The 20,442-nt window shown below is 45.9% G+C and overlaps 1 protein-coding gene across 6 annotated transcripts in view; it reads left to right on the top strand.

Moving 5' to 3' along the window:
• Positions 1 to 20,442, top strand: part of TBC1D1 (TBC1 domain family member 1) — a 227,663-nt gene that overhangs the window by 54,846 nt on the left and 152,375 nt on the right. Inside the window, exon 1 of one of the 6 annotated variants that reach the window (XM_082728919.1) lies at positions 19,428 to 19,632. The exons of 4 other annotated variants lie outside the window; for them this stretch is intronic. In XM_082728919.1, coding sequence (XP_082585045.1) covers positions 19,603 to 19,632 — 30 coding nt within the window. In that variant the 5' untranslated portion in view covers positions 19,428 to 19,602. Of the gene's footprint in view, positions 1 to 19,427; positions 19,633 to 20,442 lie in introns of those variants that run through there. One more of the 6 variants, XM_082728920.1, reaches the window with a different exon arrangement.

The following is a 20,442-nucleotide window of genomic DNA, read 5'->3' as shown; positions in this document are numbered from 1 at the left end:
TTGACAGGTGTCTAACAGATTTTTTTTTTTTTTTTTGGAAGAACGAAAGCAGTTTGTTGAGTGCCTGCAGATTGGCACACAGAATCTATTTGCCCACTCTTCCTACTCTCTAGTTCGTTCCACCCAGCATTTCACGCATTTACGTGGTCTGCCTGACTGCTAATGGTACTCAGTTTCCAGCTCCGTGTAGCAGTTAAGTTAATCACACGATATACCAGATCCAAATCCTAGCTGTGTCCCTTACTAGCTAGCTGTCTCAGGCTAGGAGTAGGAGCTCTGATAATACCCATGAGTGCCTGCTTGTATTTAAGGTGGGCCTTTTGCAAATAAACAGATTTTTTTTTCTTCTGTGTACAAACTCAGATGCAGACACACACGTGGGTTAAAGAGTCCTGGAATGGGGGCACCTGGGTGGCTCAGTTGGTTAAGCATCTGCCTTTGACTCGGGTCATAATCCTGGGGTCCATGATCAAGTCCAGCTGCTCAGCAGAGAGCCTGCTCCTCCCTCTCCTTTTGCCTACTGCTCCCCTTGCTTGTGCTCAGTCTCTCTCTGGGTAAGGTAAATAACATCTTAAAAAAAAAGAGAGAGCATTCTGGGATGAATTGGAGAGCAAGTGTATTTACCTTTGAACTGAAAGGACACTCAGCAAAACTGCCTTCCACATCGAAGCGGAAGTGGCCCTCTACTGCTGTGCATCAAGGTGCTGGGCTAGGTTGGAGTAGGGTTGGCAGATGTCTGCAGGATACAACACCCCTGTATCCTGTGCCCGCAGCCAAGGTCATTGGTACTCCCATTGCCCAGGACAGGACTGTGGAGCCCAGACAGATCCTTGCGACTCTACTTACCATGGGTGCCATATTTCTGCTACCAAAGGAACAGAGCTGGTAAAAGAGATAAGTCGGGGTGAGGTCTATTTTTCATATTTTCAGTTGCTTTGGGGTAAATTTGGGGAGCTTTTGCAAATAAACAGATTTTTTTTTTCTTCTGTGTACAAACTCAGATGCAGACACACACGTGGGTTAAAGAGTCCTGGAATGTGGGCACCTGGGTGGCTCAGTTGGTTAAGCATCTGCCTTTGACTCGGGTCATAATCCCGAGTCACAGTGGAGGACTTGATTTTACCAAAGGTTAATAGGAAGTGAAATCATGTCTGCAAAAGTACGTTACAAGTTAGGAAATGCTGTGGAGGCAGCTGCCCTTTCTTTCTGGGTTGTTCTGTGCTTGAGCTAAGTGGTTTTCAAGTGTTTCAAAATGCCTGAAAAATCACACTCCAGCATGTTAAGTTTGTGATTACCACGATGATTTCTGATAGTTAACGTTCTATTTACATATATAGTGGGTTGTGTTCCCTCTTACCCTCCCCCGTTGTCCCCGGGTTCTACACTCCCTCTCTGCGAAGGCTCCCACTTTTTGAAATATGTGAACAAGATTGGCTCCCGCAGAGAAAACCGGAGACAGGAAATAGCACAGGATAAAGGAGCAGAGGCCAGGGTCAGGTCAAGAGCTTCCCACGTCTTCTCCCCAGTCCAGCAGGAACCAGATGAAAGCCTTGAGGTGGTCCTGGAAGCAAAAGGCGATAACCCAGAGAAGACTGAGAGTAACATGGAATATGCTGGAAAAAATAGGAAACACATTTGCAGCCTGGACTAACACTGATTATCTTAAAACGTCTGAATGGTATGGTGCCTGGGTGGCTCAGTCCGCTAAGCATCCGACTCTTGATTTCAGCTGGGGTCATGAGCTCAGGGTCGTGAGATGGATCCTTGCAGCGGGTTCCGCGCTGAGCGTGGAGCCTCTGTAGGGTTCTCTTTCTCCCTCTACCCCCCTCCCTTAAAAAATGACTGAATTTTTAAATAATATTCATGAACTCTAATTTTGTAGCTTAGAACTAACATCTTACAGCTGCAAGCTGTAAGCATTTGCAGAACTGACATCTTACAGCTTCACGCAGCTTATGTCCATGCCTTAGATTCTGTACAAAGCTTTGATGGAGGCACAGATGTCTCGTGTCAGTCTAGGAGTTGCTCTGTGATGGCTGAATTCCAGGATTTAGTGAGTTTTCTAGATCAAGAGTTGGTATTTATCATACATGTTAGTAGTTTGCTGCTGCTACCAAAAGTGTGTAGCAGTCATGTCTCTGAATGTCTTTTTCCATAAAAAACCAACTGGATACGCCTTCTTAAGAACCATCTGAGGCAGCCAGAGATCAAGGATTCCGGATTCCTTACAAGTCAAAGGATGCGCTGAGGGACCTCCAGAAAAGATACAAAGTCTCAGTCCCAGGCTGCCTTATGGTTCCTTAGACAAGAGTCATGATCATATAACCTTCTATCCCCCTCATACTTCCCACTGGAGAGGGTTTACTAAGTTTCAAAATTCAAAACTCAAAATTCAAGACAAATCATGAAATATTTGAGCAATAATTCTAGACAGTTCCATTCTATTGCAAGCCCTGTTGGTTATGTTTCTAAAATACATCTTTAATCCATCAGCTTCTACCTAATTTTCACTGTGAGCCCCAGACTAAGCTAGGCCATCACAAGTAACCTCTTTTTTTTCTTTTTTTAGTATTTTATGTATTTGACAGAGAGAGACACAGCAAGAGAGAGAACACAGCAGAGAGAATGGGAGAGGGAGAAGCAGGCTTCCCACGGAGCAGGAGCCCAATGCGGGGCTCGATCCCAGGACCCTGGGAACATGACTCAAGCTGAAAGCAGATGCTTAACGACTGAGCCACCCAGGTGCCCCCATCACAGTAACCTCTTAAACCGGAGGACTGGTCTCTTGTTCCCATGCTGCTCCCCAGTGTTCCATTCTCCATGTGGTCGCCAGAGTGACCAGAGTAGAGCATTGAGCCATGTGATTCCTTTCCTTAAACCCACTAATATTGCCCCAATTACACTGAGGATAAAGTTCAACTTTTAACACAGCCTCAGGGCCCCGGGTCATCTATCCCTTGCTTCCATCTCCAGCTATATCATGAGCCACTTTCTACCTCACTCTCTCTTTTGCATTCACAGAGATATTTTTTCCCTTTCATTCACACAGCCTTTGCACATGCTTTTCTTTTGACTTGTGACCTGGCTGCCTCAGTCACTTCTCAGTTTTAGCGTTAATTGGGGGCCTTTAGACTACACATTCTAAAGTAAGTCCCTTGCCCACAAGTCTTTTTCTCCCACATTACCTTGTTCTTCATAGCATTCAGTACACTTTGTAATTATGCGTCCCACTGGTTTCCTTACTTGCTTAATGTCTGTTCCCTCCTCTAGACCATGAGCCCCATGAAGGACAGGGACTGTGACTGTTGTTCCCATGATGGCCAAGTACTTACTCTGCCCCTAGAGTAAGTACTCTAGGGGCAGACTAGAGTCTGCCAACTCTGGTGGGTTCTCTGGATCAGAGAACTTGACTGCACAGGTCCGTGATGAGTTTCTACTAGGTGTGGGCATAAACTCCTTAGCTCCATCCATCGCCCTCTTCAATGGAAGAACCGGGTCTCCGCTATGAAGGAGGACATCATATTGTGTGAACGCTAGGACCTTGTTTGTTCTGCAAGGTTCGTATCTCTGTGTTTTGAACTCAGGCCAAGCATCACTGGTGTATCCTATTGCTGGGGTCAGAATCTTTGCATTTTAACCCTGCTTTTCTTTACTTATAAGCCTTGGGCTAGCTGTTTAACTTCTCAGATTTTACCTTTTGAAGCTGTTCTTAGAGACATCAAATGTCTCTAATTTTTGTTTTAGTGTCTAATGCTTAAACTTATATGAAAGTCTTAGCTTAATGTTTGGTACATAGTAAGCACCTAAATAATGTCTGTAAGAGCAGAAGCTCAATACATATCTATTGAATTAATAAATAAATGAATAGCTTAACCTCTCTCAATGATGAATTTCAAGTTCTACTTCAGGTTTATCACCTGTAAATAAAGAGGTTTAGCTAGATGATAACTTTCTAGGCTAATAGCCTAGGGATTTAGTTATGAAGATGTTAATAATTATGACATTTGTGGTTATGTTTTTGTGGGATTTTTTTCAGAATTATTCTAAGCAATGAAAGTCAAATTCTAAACTGAAATCAAACAAATTAAACAAAAAAATTGGACCAAAAAGAAAATATTTAACAAATCACCCTAAGTCCTGTGGTAAGCTGGTATTTGGTTTAGTCTGCCTGGGGTCACCACAGGACTTGTAGCTTCTCTGAGGGTCTTTAATATTTCCAGGACAGTAATTAACCATTTAGTAGAGGTATCTCCTACACTAAATGAACATGAACTCTTCATTTCAGTTATCTCTTTGCATATCCCCGAGGGCAGGAGACATGAAACCATTAAGAAAATATAAACCAGGGGCACTTGGCTGGCTTAGTAGGGAGCACATGTGACTCTTGATCTCATGGTGGTGAGCTCCAGCCCCATGTTGGGCAGAGAGCTTACTTAAAATAAATAAATAAATGAAATACGTAATGAATTTTTATAAATCAGTTACCCAGGGATGCCTGGGTAGCTCAGTTGGTTAAGCTGTTGCCTTCGGCTCAGGTCATGATTCCAGGGTCCTGGGATTGAGTCCCCACATTGGGCTCCTTGCTTGACAGGGAGCCTGCTTCTCTCTCTGCCTCTGCCTGCCACTGTACCTGCTTGTGCGCTTGCTCTCTCTCTCTCTCTCTGAAAAATTAATAAATAAATAAAATCTTTAGGGAAAAAAAAAGGCAACCTAGTTAAAAAAAAGGGGGGGGGCTGGTAATGTGAACAGGCAATTTATGGAGGAGGAAACCTGAATAGCCATTTGACCTATGAAAAGATGGCCACTCACCGGCAACTAGACAAGAGTAGATTAAAGCAAGAAAATAATATCGTATTCATTAGGTTTTTGAAATTTAAGAGCTTGATAACATCAGGACAGGTAAGGATGTGAAGAAGCAGGAATGCATGCATGTGTGTGGGAGTATAAATGTATAAATGGACACAGCAATTCTGCAGCAGAATACGGCCATGTGCAGTAGAGCTGAAGATGTGGTTGCCTGTAATAGAGCTGTTCCATGTCTGGGCATATATTGTGGACATGAGCACAAAGAGACCAGTAAAAGGGTATTGCTGCTATGGTTAAAAAAAGAAAAATTCTGTATTTCCATCAAAAATGGAAGAGATAATTAAATTATGGACTAGTCATGCAATTTGTTACAATTGAATTTTATTCAGCAGCTAAAATACACCATGTTGAGTATAAAAAAGCCATTGCCTAAAATAAAGTATACATTGTGAAACCATGTAGGATGAAATTGAAAAGCACAAGATGTGAGGGCATATTGTTTGTGCATTCATACTTATGGGGATAATATATAAAAACAGAGAGGGAAAGATAGACCCAGTATGGGACAGTGGGTACTTCTGGGGATGTAGGAAGAACTCTATAAGTAACATTTTACTTCTTTAAACATATACATATGTATACCCATGTGCAAAATATTTAAAAGTGTTAAAACTGAGTAATAGCTACATGAGTATCTATCAAAATGTTCTATTTTATCTTTTTGAAATATTGTGTAATTAAAAAATAAAATCTTAGAAAACAAGAATGTTATATGTAATAAAAAGTCCAGTATCAGAATCTGCTCTTTTGTAGTTTAGGGATAATCTCACTCTTCTTTTTCCATTTTGCAGCTAATTTCCACTTGGCCTTTGTGTGCATCCTTAAATCTCACCCTCTCCAGGTAGGTTTGTAGATCCCAGGGTTGAGTTTAAGGTCTTCTCTTTGTACCTGTTCGTTCTCTTCTTGCAACATTTCTCACTCAGCCATGCAGTTTCCTGTTTATTTGCTTCTTGTGTCCACTGGACCCCAAGACGTCCCTCTGGGGACAGGTGGCTTGTTTGCTGTAGCATCTCCAGGGACTGGTGTGCACTGGTGTGCAATAGATCTACATTAAGTGACAGTGAATTCGTCGATGCTTCGGTGGTTTACATTCACTGCTGTGCACACAGTGGGCTGGACTTGGATACTTGAAATCACCATCCATAGATAATAGGAACTATATTATCAACTATGAATTGAAACTACTTAGCAACATGTCTTGCTTCAGGGAAGCTGTGTGCACCATTGACATGGCTCGCCCATAGCCCTTGCACCACAGTGTCATGGTGGAGAGGAGGACCAGGTGATGGGCTTCTTACAAGGAAACCTGGTCTTAGATCCCCGGACTCATCTCCCTCAAGAATCAGGTTGTCATTAAGCTTTGGCAGGGGATGTACCCATCCAGCTAATTTCCTGGGCAACAGAAGGTCCGGGTCCTTTAGTCCATCAGCCAAGTCAGCTCTTTACAGGGAGGAAGACTGCAGCCACCTCGCCTGCACCCAAGAGCCCAGCCCCGTCTTTGTCCCTGGTCACCTCGGGTTTGGGTGGAGTGGGCTCGCCAGCCCCCTGTGGGGCCTCAGAGGAGAGCTGTAGCCTCGAGCAGGGCCCCGCTTCCTTGGACCCAGAGAGAACGTGCTTCCTTCCTCTTTTCTTCCTCTCTCCTTTGATTTCTAGAATCTGCTCCCATGTCATGCCCAGATTCACGTGGCCTTACTGGCATTGGCTCAGCCTCCAGCCCCACAAAACGGGGTAGAACTTCTTCCCCCCACAAATCCAACTCTTGGCTGGAAGCTGGTGAATGTCTTTAGAACCTCTCTTGACCAGAAGAGACCCCCTAAAATCTCAGAGCACGAAGCCCTGTGTTGACAGCACTCGGGACCATTTGATTTCCTGCCATTGTGGAGAGAACCTCAGCTGTATGCAGGCCTGACCTCGGGCCAGGTAGTTTACTTTTCTGACCCTCGGCATCTTCGTCCACCAGATAGAATAACTAATATCTTGCAGCAGGGCTTTGAGACAATTAGGGACTGTTGTAAAGAGGTTAAGTGGACAAGCTTGGGCTTGAATCCTGGTTCTGCCTTGCAGTTTCCCCACCCCAAACAGGGTAACCCTGATCCCCACCCACAGATTACAAATGCTCACAACAACGCCTGGCCTGTGATGAGCACGTTCTGAAGGTTCACTGGCTTCAGCGGTGGCTTGTAGATAGCGTGCTCTCAATAAACATTACGTTCCATTACCATTATTTTTATTTACCTTAAGTTCCTTCGGGTTATTGTAACAAAAACACCACTGACCGAGTGGCTTATAAACAACAGAAATTCATTTCTCACGCTTCTGGAGGCTGAGAAGTTCAACATCAAGGTGCGGGCAGAGTCATTGTCTGATGAGGACCATTTCCTGGTTCGTAGAAGTCCCTCTTCTCCATGTGTCCCCGCATAGGGGAAGGGGCAAGGAGCTCTGTGGGCTCTCTTTTGTAAGGATGCTAACCCTATTTAGGCGGGCTCTACCCTCATGACCTAATCCCTTCCCAAAGGCCCCCCTCCAAATCCTATCACATGGAGGATTCGGTTTCAACATGAATTTTGGGTAAATATGGACATGAAGTCTATAGTGCTTTGTCCCTGGGCCCCCAGATTCATGTCTTTCTCAGTGGGAAACACATTCATTCCATTCCCAAACCCCCAGTGTCTTCACTGGTTCCAACATCAACTCAAAAGTTTGAAGTCCAAAGTCTCATCTATATATCTCAATCAAGGGCGCCTGGGTGACTCAGTGGGTTAAGCCTCTGCCTTCGGCTCAGGTCATGATCTCAGGGTTCTGGGATCGAGCCCTGCATTGGGCTCTCTGCTCAGCCGGGAGGCTGCTTTCCCTTCTCTCTCTGCCTGCCTCTCTGCCTACTTGTGATCTCTCTCTGTGTGTCAAATAAATAAATAAAATCTTTAAATATCTCAATCAGATGTGGGTGAGACTAGTAATTCATCCTGAGACACATGGAGACAAACTCCTAAGCTGTGAACCTGTGAAACCAAACAAATTATGTGCTTCCAAAACACAGTGGTGAGCTAGGCAGAGGATAAATGTTACAAGGCAAAGCTCCCATTTGATCCTAAAGTTTGAGAAAAAGTTTTCTTCATCTTGATTCTCTGTCCTCCAGACCCACTAGAGGAAGAGTAGCACCTTCTAGACCCCCACTGAGACAGAGGTCCTGACCCTGCAGCTTTGTAGGGCAGGAGTTGGGCCCACAAGACTTTGGGGCTGTTGTAAGAATTAACGAGATGAAGTATGAAAATGCCTGGCATGCAATAAATGTTCAGTAGATATTATTTCCTCCCTTCCTGATCCTTGATCTTGGAGAAGGGCTACCTTAGACCAGAGGCAGGTGACCCCTTCCACTGGAGTCGTAGGCATTCATTCTTGCAAACTTCTCCCCTGAGGTAAGGAACCAACTCTAGATCTCTTGAAAAGTTCTAGGGGCTTTGGCATCCTTGTGACATCCTTGTGACATAAGGACTTGGTGACTGGCGAGCGTGTGTGTTTAGTTGTGTCTAGACCCTGAGCTAAGGCTGCCAGGTATAAACCCATCATGGGTATTTAACTGAGCACATATTTCATAGCATTCCTGAAGGAAGCTTGGGAGGAATCTTGGAGATCTCGAGTCTAACCTCTGAAATGTGCGAGGTGGAAATGGGAGATGTAGCATGCACTGCCTGAGATCACACAGCTGATGGTGTGTAGGTTATGCACCCTGACCGCCCCCCCCCATGCTGCCTCCACAAAGAGGAAGATTCCAAAGGACTGTGTGCAAATCAGTCAGACCACGTTAGAGGACTTCTGATCTCCTCTGAAAGCTGGTTTATCGTCACTTCACCCAGAGCACAACCTCTGTCATGTCTGAACAATTCCAGGGGAGGAGAGCACTGTCTCAGACCTCCCTAGCTGTGAGCATTTGAGACATCAAAGGAGATTTGAGTACAAAGGGAACCCAGAAGCCTTTTCCTGCTTATACCTTCTCATCCCTTATATCTCTTGTCAAAGCCAGCAGAGATGGTTTTCAGTTACGTACCTCCTCTAGCGGTGTGCAAAGACTAGGAGGCAGATGATGGTTTGGTTTTATAACCTGTGCATTGCTTTGTTGAGCTGCGGACCCAGAGGGACCATTTATCTTAAAGTTTCCGGAGGGACACTTACCCAGGAATGTGGCTCCAGTGTCTTGACTCCTGGAATGTGTGCTTGCTCTGTGCACCTGAAAATTGCACTGTCCTTTTGGGGAAATGCAAGTGTACACGGCTCGGTGGACATTTTGGAGAATTTGCAAGCTATGGCGAGGAAGCAGATGTGAATTGTTTGCCTGACCATGCAGAAGTGCGTGGCTGTGTACCAGGCCTGGGTAACCAACATGGAAGAATCACTGTTCTGCTTTTTAGGGGCTTGCTACATGGTTCCAAAAATATTGTGATCCAAAAATACTGACACGTAACAAATTTAGGCTTCGAAAAGAGCGAGAACATTCATAAGAAGAGTTTCCATTGTGTTTAAAACTCAATGATTTTTTTTTAAGACTTCATTTGTTTAGAACAGTTTTAGGTTCACAGCAGAAAGTGTGCAGAAAGTATAGACACCCAGCGTCCACGGATAACTAGCCTTTCTGATTGTCAGTATGCCTCCCCCCCATCTGAGTTGACACATTTATTACAGCTGGTGAACCTACATTGATAGGACGTAATCATCCTAAGTCCATAGTTTATATTAGGACTCTCTTGGTGTTGGAACTTCTTTGAGTTTGGACAAACGTATAATGACATTATCCATCATTATAAAAGGGCGCAAGGTAATTTTCACTGCCCTAAAAATCCTCTGTGCTCGGGGCACCTGGGTTGCTCAGTCCTTAAGTGTCTGCCTTCAGCTCAGGTCATGATCCTGAGGTCCTGGGATCGAGCCCTAAGTCAGGCTCCATGCTCGGTGGGAAGCCAGCTTTTCCCTCTCCCACTCTCTGTGCTTGTGTTCCGTCTCTCACTGTGTCTCTCTCTGTCAAATAAATAAAAATCCAAAAAAAAAAAATCCTTTTTGCTCTTCCTATTCATCCCTCTCTTCCATCCCCAATCCCTTTGCAATCACTGATCTTTGACTATCTCCATAGTTTTACCTTTTCCAGAATAATGTCTTAGAAGATGGAATCATGCAGTATGTAGCCTTTTCAGGTTATAATATTTATTATAAAAGAAATACCTTAAAGAGCTTAAAGCTGAGCATCTATGTTTAGTTATAACCCAGGATGAGGATGTCAAAAACCTTATGACTAAATTTTCAGTGTTTTCTTTTGTGAGCTCATTGCGGCTGGGTTTTTCCATGATTTTGAAACATGTGTGTACAGTTTTTGGGAAAAGTTTATTTGCTTAAACTTTATAGACTGACTAAAAATAGAAAAACATTGTTTCTATTTTTGGAATGTTTTACGAGCTAAACCGTGAACACAGTTACCATACATATTAGGCCAAAATAACGAGACAGGAACAGATATTAAAATAGTAAATACATGAATTTATCTTCTTTAGAAATGTCATACGTATTTTAATGAATTCATTGTTTTTCTTAATGAAGAGATAAATCTGTCATAAAGTACATTTCTTTTTCTTTCTTTCTTTCCTTCCTCTTCTTCCCTCCCTTCCTCCATCCCTTCTTCCTAATTTTAAGTAAGCTCCATGCCCAGTGCAGGGCTTGAACTCATGACCTTGAGATCAAAACCTGTCCTGAGACCCACAGTTGGACGCTTAACGGACTGAGCCACCCAGGTGCCCCTAAATTTCTCTTTTAAAAAAGACTGCTGGGCGCGGAGGGAAAAAAGGCATCCTGCAGTTGGAGTGAACTGTATTTGTAGGGAGTTAGTCACTGGCTGGTCCCCTCTCGAGTTAACAATTCAATGACTCACTTTTTACACTGCAGAGTCTTAGTATTTCTCGTTGGGCTGCAGCCAGGTTTTAATTTTGCAAGGCTTTTTGGTAAACGTACTAAAGGTGCCTGGAGCCATTAAAAATGTCTTACTAAATCTGTTTGCTGTTATGCTGGTTAGCGAGAAATAACAACCTGATACCCGAAATCAAAACAAAATTAGAGGCCTTAATTTAAATGTTGATATGGAGGCATCAAAGTAGAATGTTCTTTAGTTAATAACCTGAATTTATTGTCTACATCCAAATAAGTTTTCACCAAATTTATCCTTCTACTCCCCACCCAGAACTTTCTTTCCCTCACACACCAATTTATGAAGCACTGTGTGTTCTGAAGGGGGCTTTCCAATACTTGGTCTTGCCACCCAAAAACTCCATTTTGAATTTACCATGATTTAAAATGTGTTTGCTTGTACGTGCTTGAGAGAAAGTGCCAGAGGTACCCAGGTGAAAAGGGCTGGGATGTGTGGGAAGAGGAACAGGGGAGAAGTAGTGGGAATTCACAGGATTCCTTGCTGAGGGAGGAATTTCCGAGGTGTCTGAAAATGAGGGGCAGGAATACTTGTGCATTTCCAGCCTCTCCCTGGTTAGAATGATGGGAATTTACCAGAGGGACTTGGACAGTTCGTGGTGTGCTTTAAAGAGTTAAAGGAACAAATGGAACACAGTCATGCCGCTAGACTTAGCAACTCATAAAAAGGGAGAGGAAAATCTTGAGAAGCATGGAGGCCCACCCGTCCTGTAATTAGTTTTGACTGACACACAGTCTCCTGTGTCTCCTCTTTGATCTCAACTATTTGTCCTGTTGGCAAACCCAGTCATGAACTTGAGACCTCTAGCCCATCATCTCTCTTTTATTTGTGCATTTATAACATATGTTGTATTAGTCCGAGTTCTCCGGAGAAACAGAACCAATACAGATAGAGGTAAGAGGAGATTTATTATAGGAATTGGGTCATGTGGTTATGGAGGCTGAAAAGTCCCGTGATTGCCGCCTGTAGGCTGGAGGACCAGGAAAGCTGGTGGTGTAACAGTACAGGTCTGAAGGCCTGTGAATTTGGGAGTTGATAGTGTAAGTCCTGATTTGAAGGCCTGTGAACCAGGAGCACTGATGCCCATAGGTAGGAGAAGATGAATGTCTCAGCTCAAGCAGAGAGCACGAATTTGCCCTTCCTCCGCCCTTTTGTTCTATGGAGGCCCTCAACTATTGGATCATACCAACCCAACAGTGGGGAGGGCTATCTTCTTTAGGCAGTCTACGGATTGAAATCTCTTCTGGAGACACCTTCACAGATATACCCAGAAATATTTACCAACCAAGTGAATGGCCCTTAGGCCATTCAAGAGGACACATTAAAGTAATCACCATAAATACCCATCACTAACCAACAGCAATCATTGCTAGTACTCCTACTACTTCTACCACTACGGCTACCATTTCCTAGGCACCTACTATATGCAGGGATTCAGGCCTAGATGCTTCACATGCATATCATTCAATCCTAAAACTCATTCTGTAGAGCATGCGACTCTTGATCCTGGGGTTGTAAGTTCAAGCCCCACATTGTGTTGTAGGGATTCTCTTCCTGGTCATGCCGCTTTGAAGAGGTAGACAGACAAAGAGTGGTGGGCAGCAAAGCAGAGTTTATTGAGAGATAATATAAAGCTCCCGGAGGGGAGGTGGGCCTGAGAGGGTTGCCCCTGGAGTTTCTAAGAGTAGGGATTTTTATGAGCTCTTTTGCAGAACTATATTAAGCAATCAGGGTGTGCTGAGTCGTGCCAGTCAGGGCTTTGGTAACCTATCTGTCTACCTATTAGGTTAATGTCTACATAATGACAGTCTCTTTTTTGGCTGACATCTGGGGGCTTACGTCTTAACTGCCCCTTGTCTTTGATATTGACAAATGCTTTGTGGTGAATTGTCTTATTTTAGGATGTTTTGCAGAAGTCATTTCTGCAAAGGCCACAAAGCAGAATGCTAGTCCTGTCTAAGCTGCAAAACAGGATGTCAGTGCTGCTTTATTGTAGCTATCCTGATTTTAGATTTTCTTGTTGGGGACCCTGGCCCTGACTCCCTAACTGTCCAACTCACTCCTAACAGTTGGGTGTAGAGATTACTTAAAAAAAAAAAAAAAAAATCCCTGGGGCGCCTGGGTGGCTCAGTGGGTTAAAGCCTCTGCCTTGGGCTCAGGTCATGATCTCAGGGTCCTGGGATTGAGCCCTGCATTGGGCTCTCTGGTCAGTGGGGAGCCTGCTTGCCTCTCTCTCTCTGCCTGCTTCTCTGCCTACTTAGGATCTCTGTCAAGTAAATAAATAAAATATTAAAAAAAAATTCCTACAACTAGCCCTCTAAAGTGTGGGACCCATTATTAAAAAGCCTCATGGCATTAATTTATGTAAAATCATTAAAGCATCATCACCTAGAGATATTTAAAAAATTGATTCATAATTCACATACCATGGAATTTTGTTTTTTAGTATATTTTTAGTGTATTTGGTATAGTGAATATACTAAAAATTCCAAAATATCTTCGTCATCCCGGAACAGAAACCCTATACTCATTAGCAGTCACTCCCCATTTTTCCCTCCTTCCAGTTCCTGGAAACCAGGAATCTACTTTCTGTCTCTATGGATTTGCCTATTCTGGATACATAAGTGGAATCATACAATATATAATCTGTTGTGTCTGGCTTCTTTCACTTAGCATATTGTTTGCAAGGTCCATTTACATTGTAGCATGGATCAGTACTTCATTACTTTTTATGACAAAATAATGCTGTGTTGTGTGGTATATTACATTTTGTTTATCCATTCATCAGTGGATGGACTCTTGGCTTGTTTCTACTTTATAGCTGTTATGAATACTACTACTATGAACGTTCAAGTTCAAGTTCAGAGTGCACGTTTTTTCATGGCACATGTTTTCAGTTCATACAGAGGGATTTTTGTTGCATGACTTTTTGGACTTGATAGTATCCTCAGCAATTTTTTTTTCTGGAAACAAAGTTTTATGCCAGAAAGGGATAACTGCACACCTCCAGACTAAAATTTACTGAAACTCTCTTCCTGCAATGTAAGCTCTGATTTCTGTCCTGTCTTAGTAAGACTTGGGTTCCAGAGACAAGCACTCATTTTTTTATTCCCTTTGTCCAGCTGATCCTTTCTCCTGGAAAGTCTTATCACCATCTGTAAAAGTTTGAAAGTCTTGGGGCACCTGGCTGGCTCAGTTCCTAGGGCATGCATGTGATTCTTGGTCTCTGGGTTGTGAGCTCGAACCCCTTACTGGGTGTAGAGAGTCCTTAAAAAAGAAAAAAGGGAAAAGAGAAAAGATTCTTGACCTTCCAGCCAGAAGCTGGTTTTTCCTTTGTAGCATAAGTTAACTTTCTTTTTTTTTTTTTTTTTTTCCTGGGAACTCCCTGGAGCTTCACCTGGGCCTTTCCTGGCATTTCTCACTCTTTTCCTTCCTAGTCCTACTGGCTGCCCCTCTATCCCCCTTGAGGTCAAGATTCGGGTCTTAATCACATTTCTGTTCCTTACCAAGACATGTGTTGCTTTATACAATAGGTGATGAATGTCCTTGAACTGAATAAATCCCCGATTAGTTGCTGTGATATTGATTTATAAGAGAGATTTTTGTCCCCTTTCCTGGCACAGAGCTCCTAAACCTCTTGGAATTTCCTGTGAAGACAGCCAGAAAGGTGTTCTTTTGTCATGTTAATGAAGTGACTTTTGGAAAGGCCCTGGTCACCTAAGAAAGGAGATTGGTTGCCAGGGAACTAACCACGTGATCAGAGGATCGGAAACCTTCAGTCCATCCCCTGATCTCTGGGGTTGGGGGTCGGGGATTGAGTGGCGAGGGGCACTGAAGTTTGAGTTCAGTCCCTAGGGGCCAAGGATTTAATTGATCCCGTTGAGGTCATGAAGCTTCCATTGAAAACCCACATGGCAGGGTTTGGAGAGCTACCGGGTGAGAGGCCAGGACAGTGGCGCTCTGAGAAAGTGTGCACGTTGCCTGCACTTTCTCCACACCTCACCCTGTGCATCTCTCTCATCTGGCTGTTCCTGAGTCACAGTCCTTTCTACTACACCAGTCATCTAGGAAGTGAAATGTTACTCTGGAGTTCTGTGAGCCACTCTAGTGTATTAATGGAACCCAAGGACAGGGGAAGGAGAACCTGTGGCTGGTAGGTCAGAAGCCCACGAGGCAACTTGGCCTTGTGATTGCCATGGGAAGTGTGTGTGGGGGCCACGGCCTTATGGGAGTGAGCTCCTAACTCGTAGGGTCTGACACTATCTCCAGGTCAGTCATGTCCCAACTGAGGTGACTTGTCGGACACCCAGCTGGTGTGAGAGATTGCTTGGTGGTGTGGGGAAAAAAACAACAACCCATCTTGTCATTGGTGTCAGGATCATGGCTGCCCTGTGGTTCTGATTAACTTGAAGCCACGTTGTTTCCTTGTGTAACGGTGGCCCTGTTTTTAGCCAGGTCTTGGAGGGGAGAGGACCAGGCTGGCGAGTGAGGTCATGTTTTTGCATGCTTCCCCCTCTTTGCCTCCACATCGGAGCTGGTGGACCGCAGCCAAGCAGGTACAGCTCCTCTGGAATCCTCAGGAGATTTTGCTGTCCTTGCTTCTTGCTCCTCCCCAAAGGAGGAACATGGCAGGAGGGTCGGGCAGCAGTGTTGGGGGCTTCTTGCAGGGGTGGGGGTGATTACAGTCAGACTTAGGAGGAGGGCAACTCTTCTAGTTCCTGGTTCCCCCATCTCTCTTCAAGTCCTCCCTTAGTGTCTCAGGAAAACAGATTAAATCATCCTTTTAAAGCTACAAGAAGGACAGCAGTCTTGGATTTTCTATAGATCCTGTTTAGATCTCCGTGATCCTACTTGGATAGCCCATCCATCTTCACAGGGCAACCATATCTTTTTATTTTTATTTTATTTTTTGTTTTATATTTTATTTATATTTTATTTTTTCCTTTTATTCATTCGTTCACTCATCCATTCATGTAATCTCTATACCCAATGTGGGACTCGAACTCATGACCCTGAGATCAAAAGTCACATGCTTTTCTGACTGAACCACTCAGATATCCCTCATACCTTTTTTTTTTTTTTTTAAATAAGGTATCTAGCACTTTGGAAGTAGTTTCTGGCTGATAGCTAGACTCACCTGTTAGGGTAGGAACCCACATACATCCACTCTTCCAAGCTTTAAGTGAGAGGTCGACATCAGTATTGACCTCTGGCCAAGTACATTTGGCTGACACATTGTGCTTGGTTTGGTGGGAGTTGTGATAATTGGGTGTCCCTTCTTGAAGATGCCCCAGCTCGTTCAGTCCTTAGGGTCTCACAACTGGCTCTCTTCATGCATTTATTGCTCTTTGAGGTCCCTGAGAATTCGACTCTGCCCCCACAGGGCCCGTTTGTCCACTCTCCTCCCCCACCTACCCCTTGGCACCACTGGTAACTCTGATAGACGATCAGGGCTGAGAACCATCAGTACCTTGGAGTATTGACGGTTCTGTCTGTAGGGGTTCTCAATTCCAACTGAAAGAGGAGTACTAGGGAGCTGTTAAAAATAACCAATCCCTGGTCTATGTACAGTCCTTCCCTGGAGGAATAGACAGTTTCTTGGGGGAAGGATACTTTTTTTCAGATGGGAGGGGGTGTGGTGTTTCAACGAAAATTGTAGTATTTGAATGTGGAATCAGATTATCTGATGTTAACAGTTTCCTTTTAATAAAATTCCAAATTCTAACACAATTGCTTCCTACATTGTGACTTGCAAGGTACATGTTGGCAGTGAATTAAAATAAGACCCTTCTGTGGACAATGGGGAGGGTATGTGCTATGGTGAGTGCTGTGAAGTGTGTAAACCTGGTGATTCACAGACCTGTACCCCTGGGGCTAAAAATACATTATATGTTTATTTAAAAATTTTTTTTAAAAAAGACCCGTCTATATTTCTTAAACTATTTGTTGTTGGAGCCCCGCCTGTTACTGCCTGTCAAGTGGGTTCCATGGAAAGATCCTTGTGTTCCCATGAAATGAGTGCTTTCTGCCCAGTCCTGGATCAGGCAGAGAGCTCTGGGGCAGAGGGAGACCTCTGTGTGTCTAAAGGGTATGTAAGTTCAAACCAGGTTCCGATGAGCCTCCGCCCCGATGTGTATATATGGAGAACTGGATCCAACGTAAAATAATGAAGACGATGTCCCTATCTCACCTTCTAACACATTCTCCCATTGTAACGGTTAGACCCAGAATTTGACCTAACTTTCTTAGTGTGTGCACGCACATGCTCAAGAAGTGTGGTTTTTATTCTCCTAAATTTAATCTAATTTTTTTGCTTCCCCATCACTTGCCCAACTGGCAGAAAATTTACCTTGGTTGGGAGTAATTTAGGTTCCTTTCATCAATTTTGGGTTCCCTTAATCCTCATCCTAGAGTTGCTTCTAAATTCTAGGCATAGAGCTTAGTCTGGGGATTGGAGTGATGGGAGTATGGAGTATGGTGACGTTTGTCCTGGACCCAGCTTGTCCCACTTGTCCTCAGCTCTCTATCCACTGCCATCTAACTATGTTGTTGCCTAGGAACCCCTCAGGGCTCCCTCTAGCTGAGCTAGTGTTCATCATCCCCGGGACCCTGGACAGTTTCAGCTGTTCTCTCAAGGGTCCGTTGGCCAGAAGCTCATTTTAAAATCCCATGTCAATGACTCTCATATACTAGTGCATCTCAGATGCAAATGTGCACACTGGCTGTCCAGAATCACGGTAAAATGAAAGTTCTGACTCTGTAGCTTTGGGTAAGGGAAGGGCCTGAGATTCTGCATTTCTAACAGATTGCCAGAGGGTGACCAGAGGGTGACCTTCGCAAGGTTGCAGAGGACAGGGGCGTCCTCAGCATTAATCTCTATCTCTTCTACTTGCTGGGGGTGGGGGGTGGGGTGGGGAGCGGAGTGATGTGCTAACAGGGAAGGATCTGGCTACAAATGCCCTCCCCCTTTTTTAGCTTTAATTTTTTTTTTCTTTTACATAAACTCTACCCACAACGTGGAGCTCGAGCTCACAACCCCAAGATCAAGAATTACATGCTCTACCCACTGAACCAGCCAGGTGCCCCTGGTCTGAATTTCTTTCAAAGAAATCAATCAATCACTTGCTTAAAAGCACGAAGAAGCTCCTTAAGATGGTCCTAAGGCCCTTTTCAACTACCTAGATAGGCTCTGTTAGAATGCTGTTGGAACTCTTGGCTTTCCCCGTACACCCTACCTGCAAGGAGAAACAAGATGACATCTCCCTCGCCCCCACCATCCTCTCCTCTTGGCAGTCATGCCTGTGTGTAATCCCCCTTGCCTTGTGCATGGACTGGACTTCCTTCCTCGCCTTTTAACGAATAGAATACAGCTGAAGTTTGTCACACAATACAGCTGAAGAAGTCACTTCTGAGATGAGTTTATGAAATGATTGATGTCTTTTGTGGATACATGCTCTTTCTTGGATTGTTTGTGCTGGGGCATTCGAACTGCCATTTTATGAGCAGCCCTGTGGAGAGGACCACGTGATGCCACAGAAACCAAAGTCCTCAGTCCAACAGCCTGCAAGGAACTAACTGTGTGAGTGAGCTTGGAAGATGGAAATGGCTGCGGCCCCAGCTAACAGCTTGAACCCAGCCTCAAGAGACAGGTCAGGCCAGAGCAGCCAGCCAAGAAGCTTCTGGATCTCGGACCCACAGATACTTGTGTTTTAAGCTTCTCAGTTTTGGGGTAATTTGTTATGCGGCAATAGATGATAATACCCACCTAACTCAAATGCCAGACATTTGGAGATCATCAAAACATTCTGTTGGCCTATCTGAAAATGAGGCACATTGTAACAAAAGGTAACAGAAGCAAAATTCTTGCGCCCCCCTGGGTTGCTGATGGGCGTGAAGAACCCAGTGAGTGGCTGGCTAGACGTCACGCTGTGTATTTACACATTGGCTGTTAGACCTTTGGACATTTTTTTCCTCAACATGGAACTCCAGTGCCTTGAGTTAGAAACCTACCTTAACCTTTGTAGCTATAAGCTGACTACGCTGTCTTATCATCTTGCCTTGGGAGAGAAGAAAACTCTAGAATTCAAAATCTCTCACGTGGCTGAAAGCCGCGGGCTGACAGGAGCTGGAGCTACTCCCCCTACCCCCCAATAGCGTAGTTTTCTGACTCCAAGAAAACCACCTCTGATTATATAAAGGTATTAGGGGCTGGGGAAACACTAGTCCTTTTGTTACCAGCAATCTCAGAGCGTTTAGAAAGAAAGGCTGTGGGGGTGGGGGTAACCCCGGGTAAGTTGGGCGGGCTTTGTGTTAGCTCAACTCGGGGCCTTCTGAGACAGGAATTCCTAGTTTTCGGAAAGTTGTCGGACTCCTCCTCCGGGAGCTGCGCAGCCCGGGGCACCCCGGAGGAGGGCGACCCCCGAGAGTCCCAACTTCCCGCCCCGAGCCCGGCGGTGGGGGGGGTGGGGGTGGGGGCGGGGGCGGGGTCGGCTGCGCTCCCTCCCCTCCCCTCCCTTCCCCTCCCCTCCCCTTCCCCGCGCTCTCCCCACCCACTTCCCTTTCTCGGCTGGCCGGGCCGCCCCGCGGGCGCGACCTCTCCCGGCCGTGACGAGCGGGGAGGAGCCCGCCGCCGCCACTGCCGCCGCCGCCGCCGCCGCCGGGGGAGCCATGCCCGCGCCCCGCCGCGCCCCGAGCCCGCCGCCGGCGACCCGCCTCCTCCCAGGCCCGCGGCGGGAGTGAGCGGGAGCGACCGGCGAGGAGCCGCCGCCCGGCCCGCGATGTCACCATTGTTCAGCTGGGTGGCCAAGGTAGGCGGCGTCGGGGCAGCGTCGGCCCGGCGCCCGTTACCGGAGCGGACGGCGCTGGGAGCCGGCGTCCCCGCGGGCGCCGTTCTGGGCACCTCTGTAACCGTCGGGCCGTGAGGGGGTCCGGAGCGCGGGGAGCGTCCCCGGCTCGGGGTGAGGGGGCCGGGGGGTCTGGCCGTGCCGGGACTGCCCGCGGCGGGGGACGTCCCGCGGCCAGGGGACAGCGGCCGGAGGGTGGCGGGCGCCGCCGGAGTCCTTTCCCCGGCGGCTCTCATTCATTAGTCGGCCCAGCCGGCCAGGTGGCGTCACGCCCATTTCACGGATGGGAAGAGCGAGGCCCGACGCCCGGCCCCAGGTGTTCGCCCCGGAGGCCGGCTGCTTCTCCTCCCGGCGCAGCCCACCGCGCGCAGCGCTGGGTGTTGCCCCGCGGCGGGACCGTGTGTGGCAGCCTCCCTGACCCAGGGTCGTGCCTGGTGGCCTGGGATAGGGCGCTGCGGGGGCCGAAAGGCTGGACTTGGTGCGCGCAGAGGGTGTTTGTCCTTTGTCTTAAACTCCCCGATTTCAGAGGGAGCGGTGGTGCGAGTTTTGGGTTTTTTTTTTTTTTTTGAGTTTTGAATGTAAATTCTATTTCCATGAAGTTTTATTTTCCGAACATGAGCGCTTTCAGAATATCGGAGCCTCACAAAGCCCTGCCAGTTTCACGACGGCTGGAACGGAGGGACTGGAGTAGCTCTCTGAAGTTCCCACCAGTTGGAGAATGTGGGATTATTTTTATTCCTCCCGGAGTACCAGGCATTTGGGTCATTTGAATGA

This window comes from Mustela nivalis (assembly GCF_964662115.1).
Source record: "Mustela nivalis genome assembly, chromosome: 4".
Taxonomy (NCBI): domain Eukaryota; kingdom Metazoa; phylum Chordata; class Mammalia; order Carnivora; family Mustelidae; genus Mustela; species Mustela nivalis.
The sequence above is the reverse complement of the archived record's forward strand: the minus strand, read 5'-3'. Positions and strand labels throughout refer to the sequence as shown.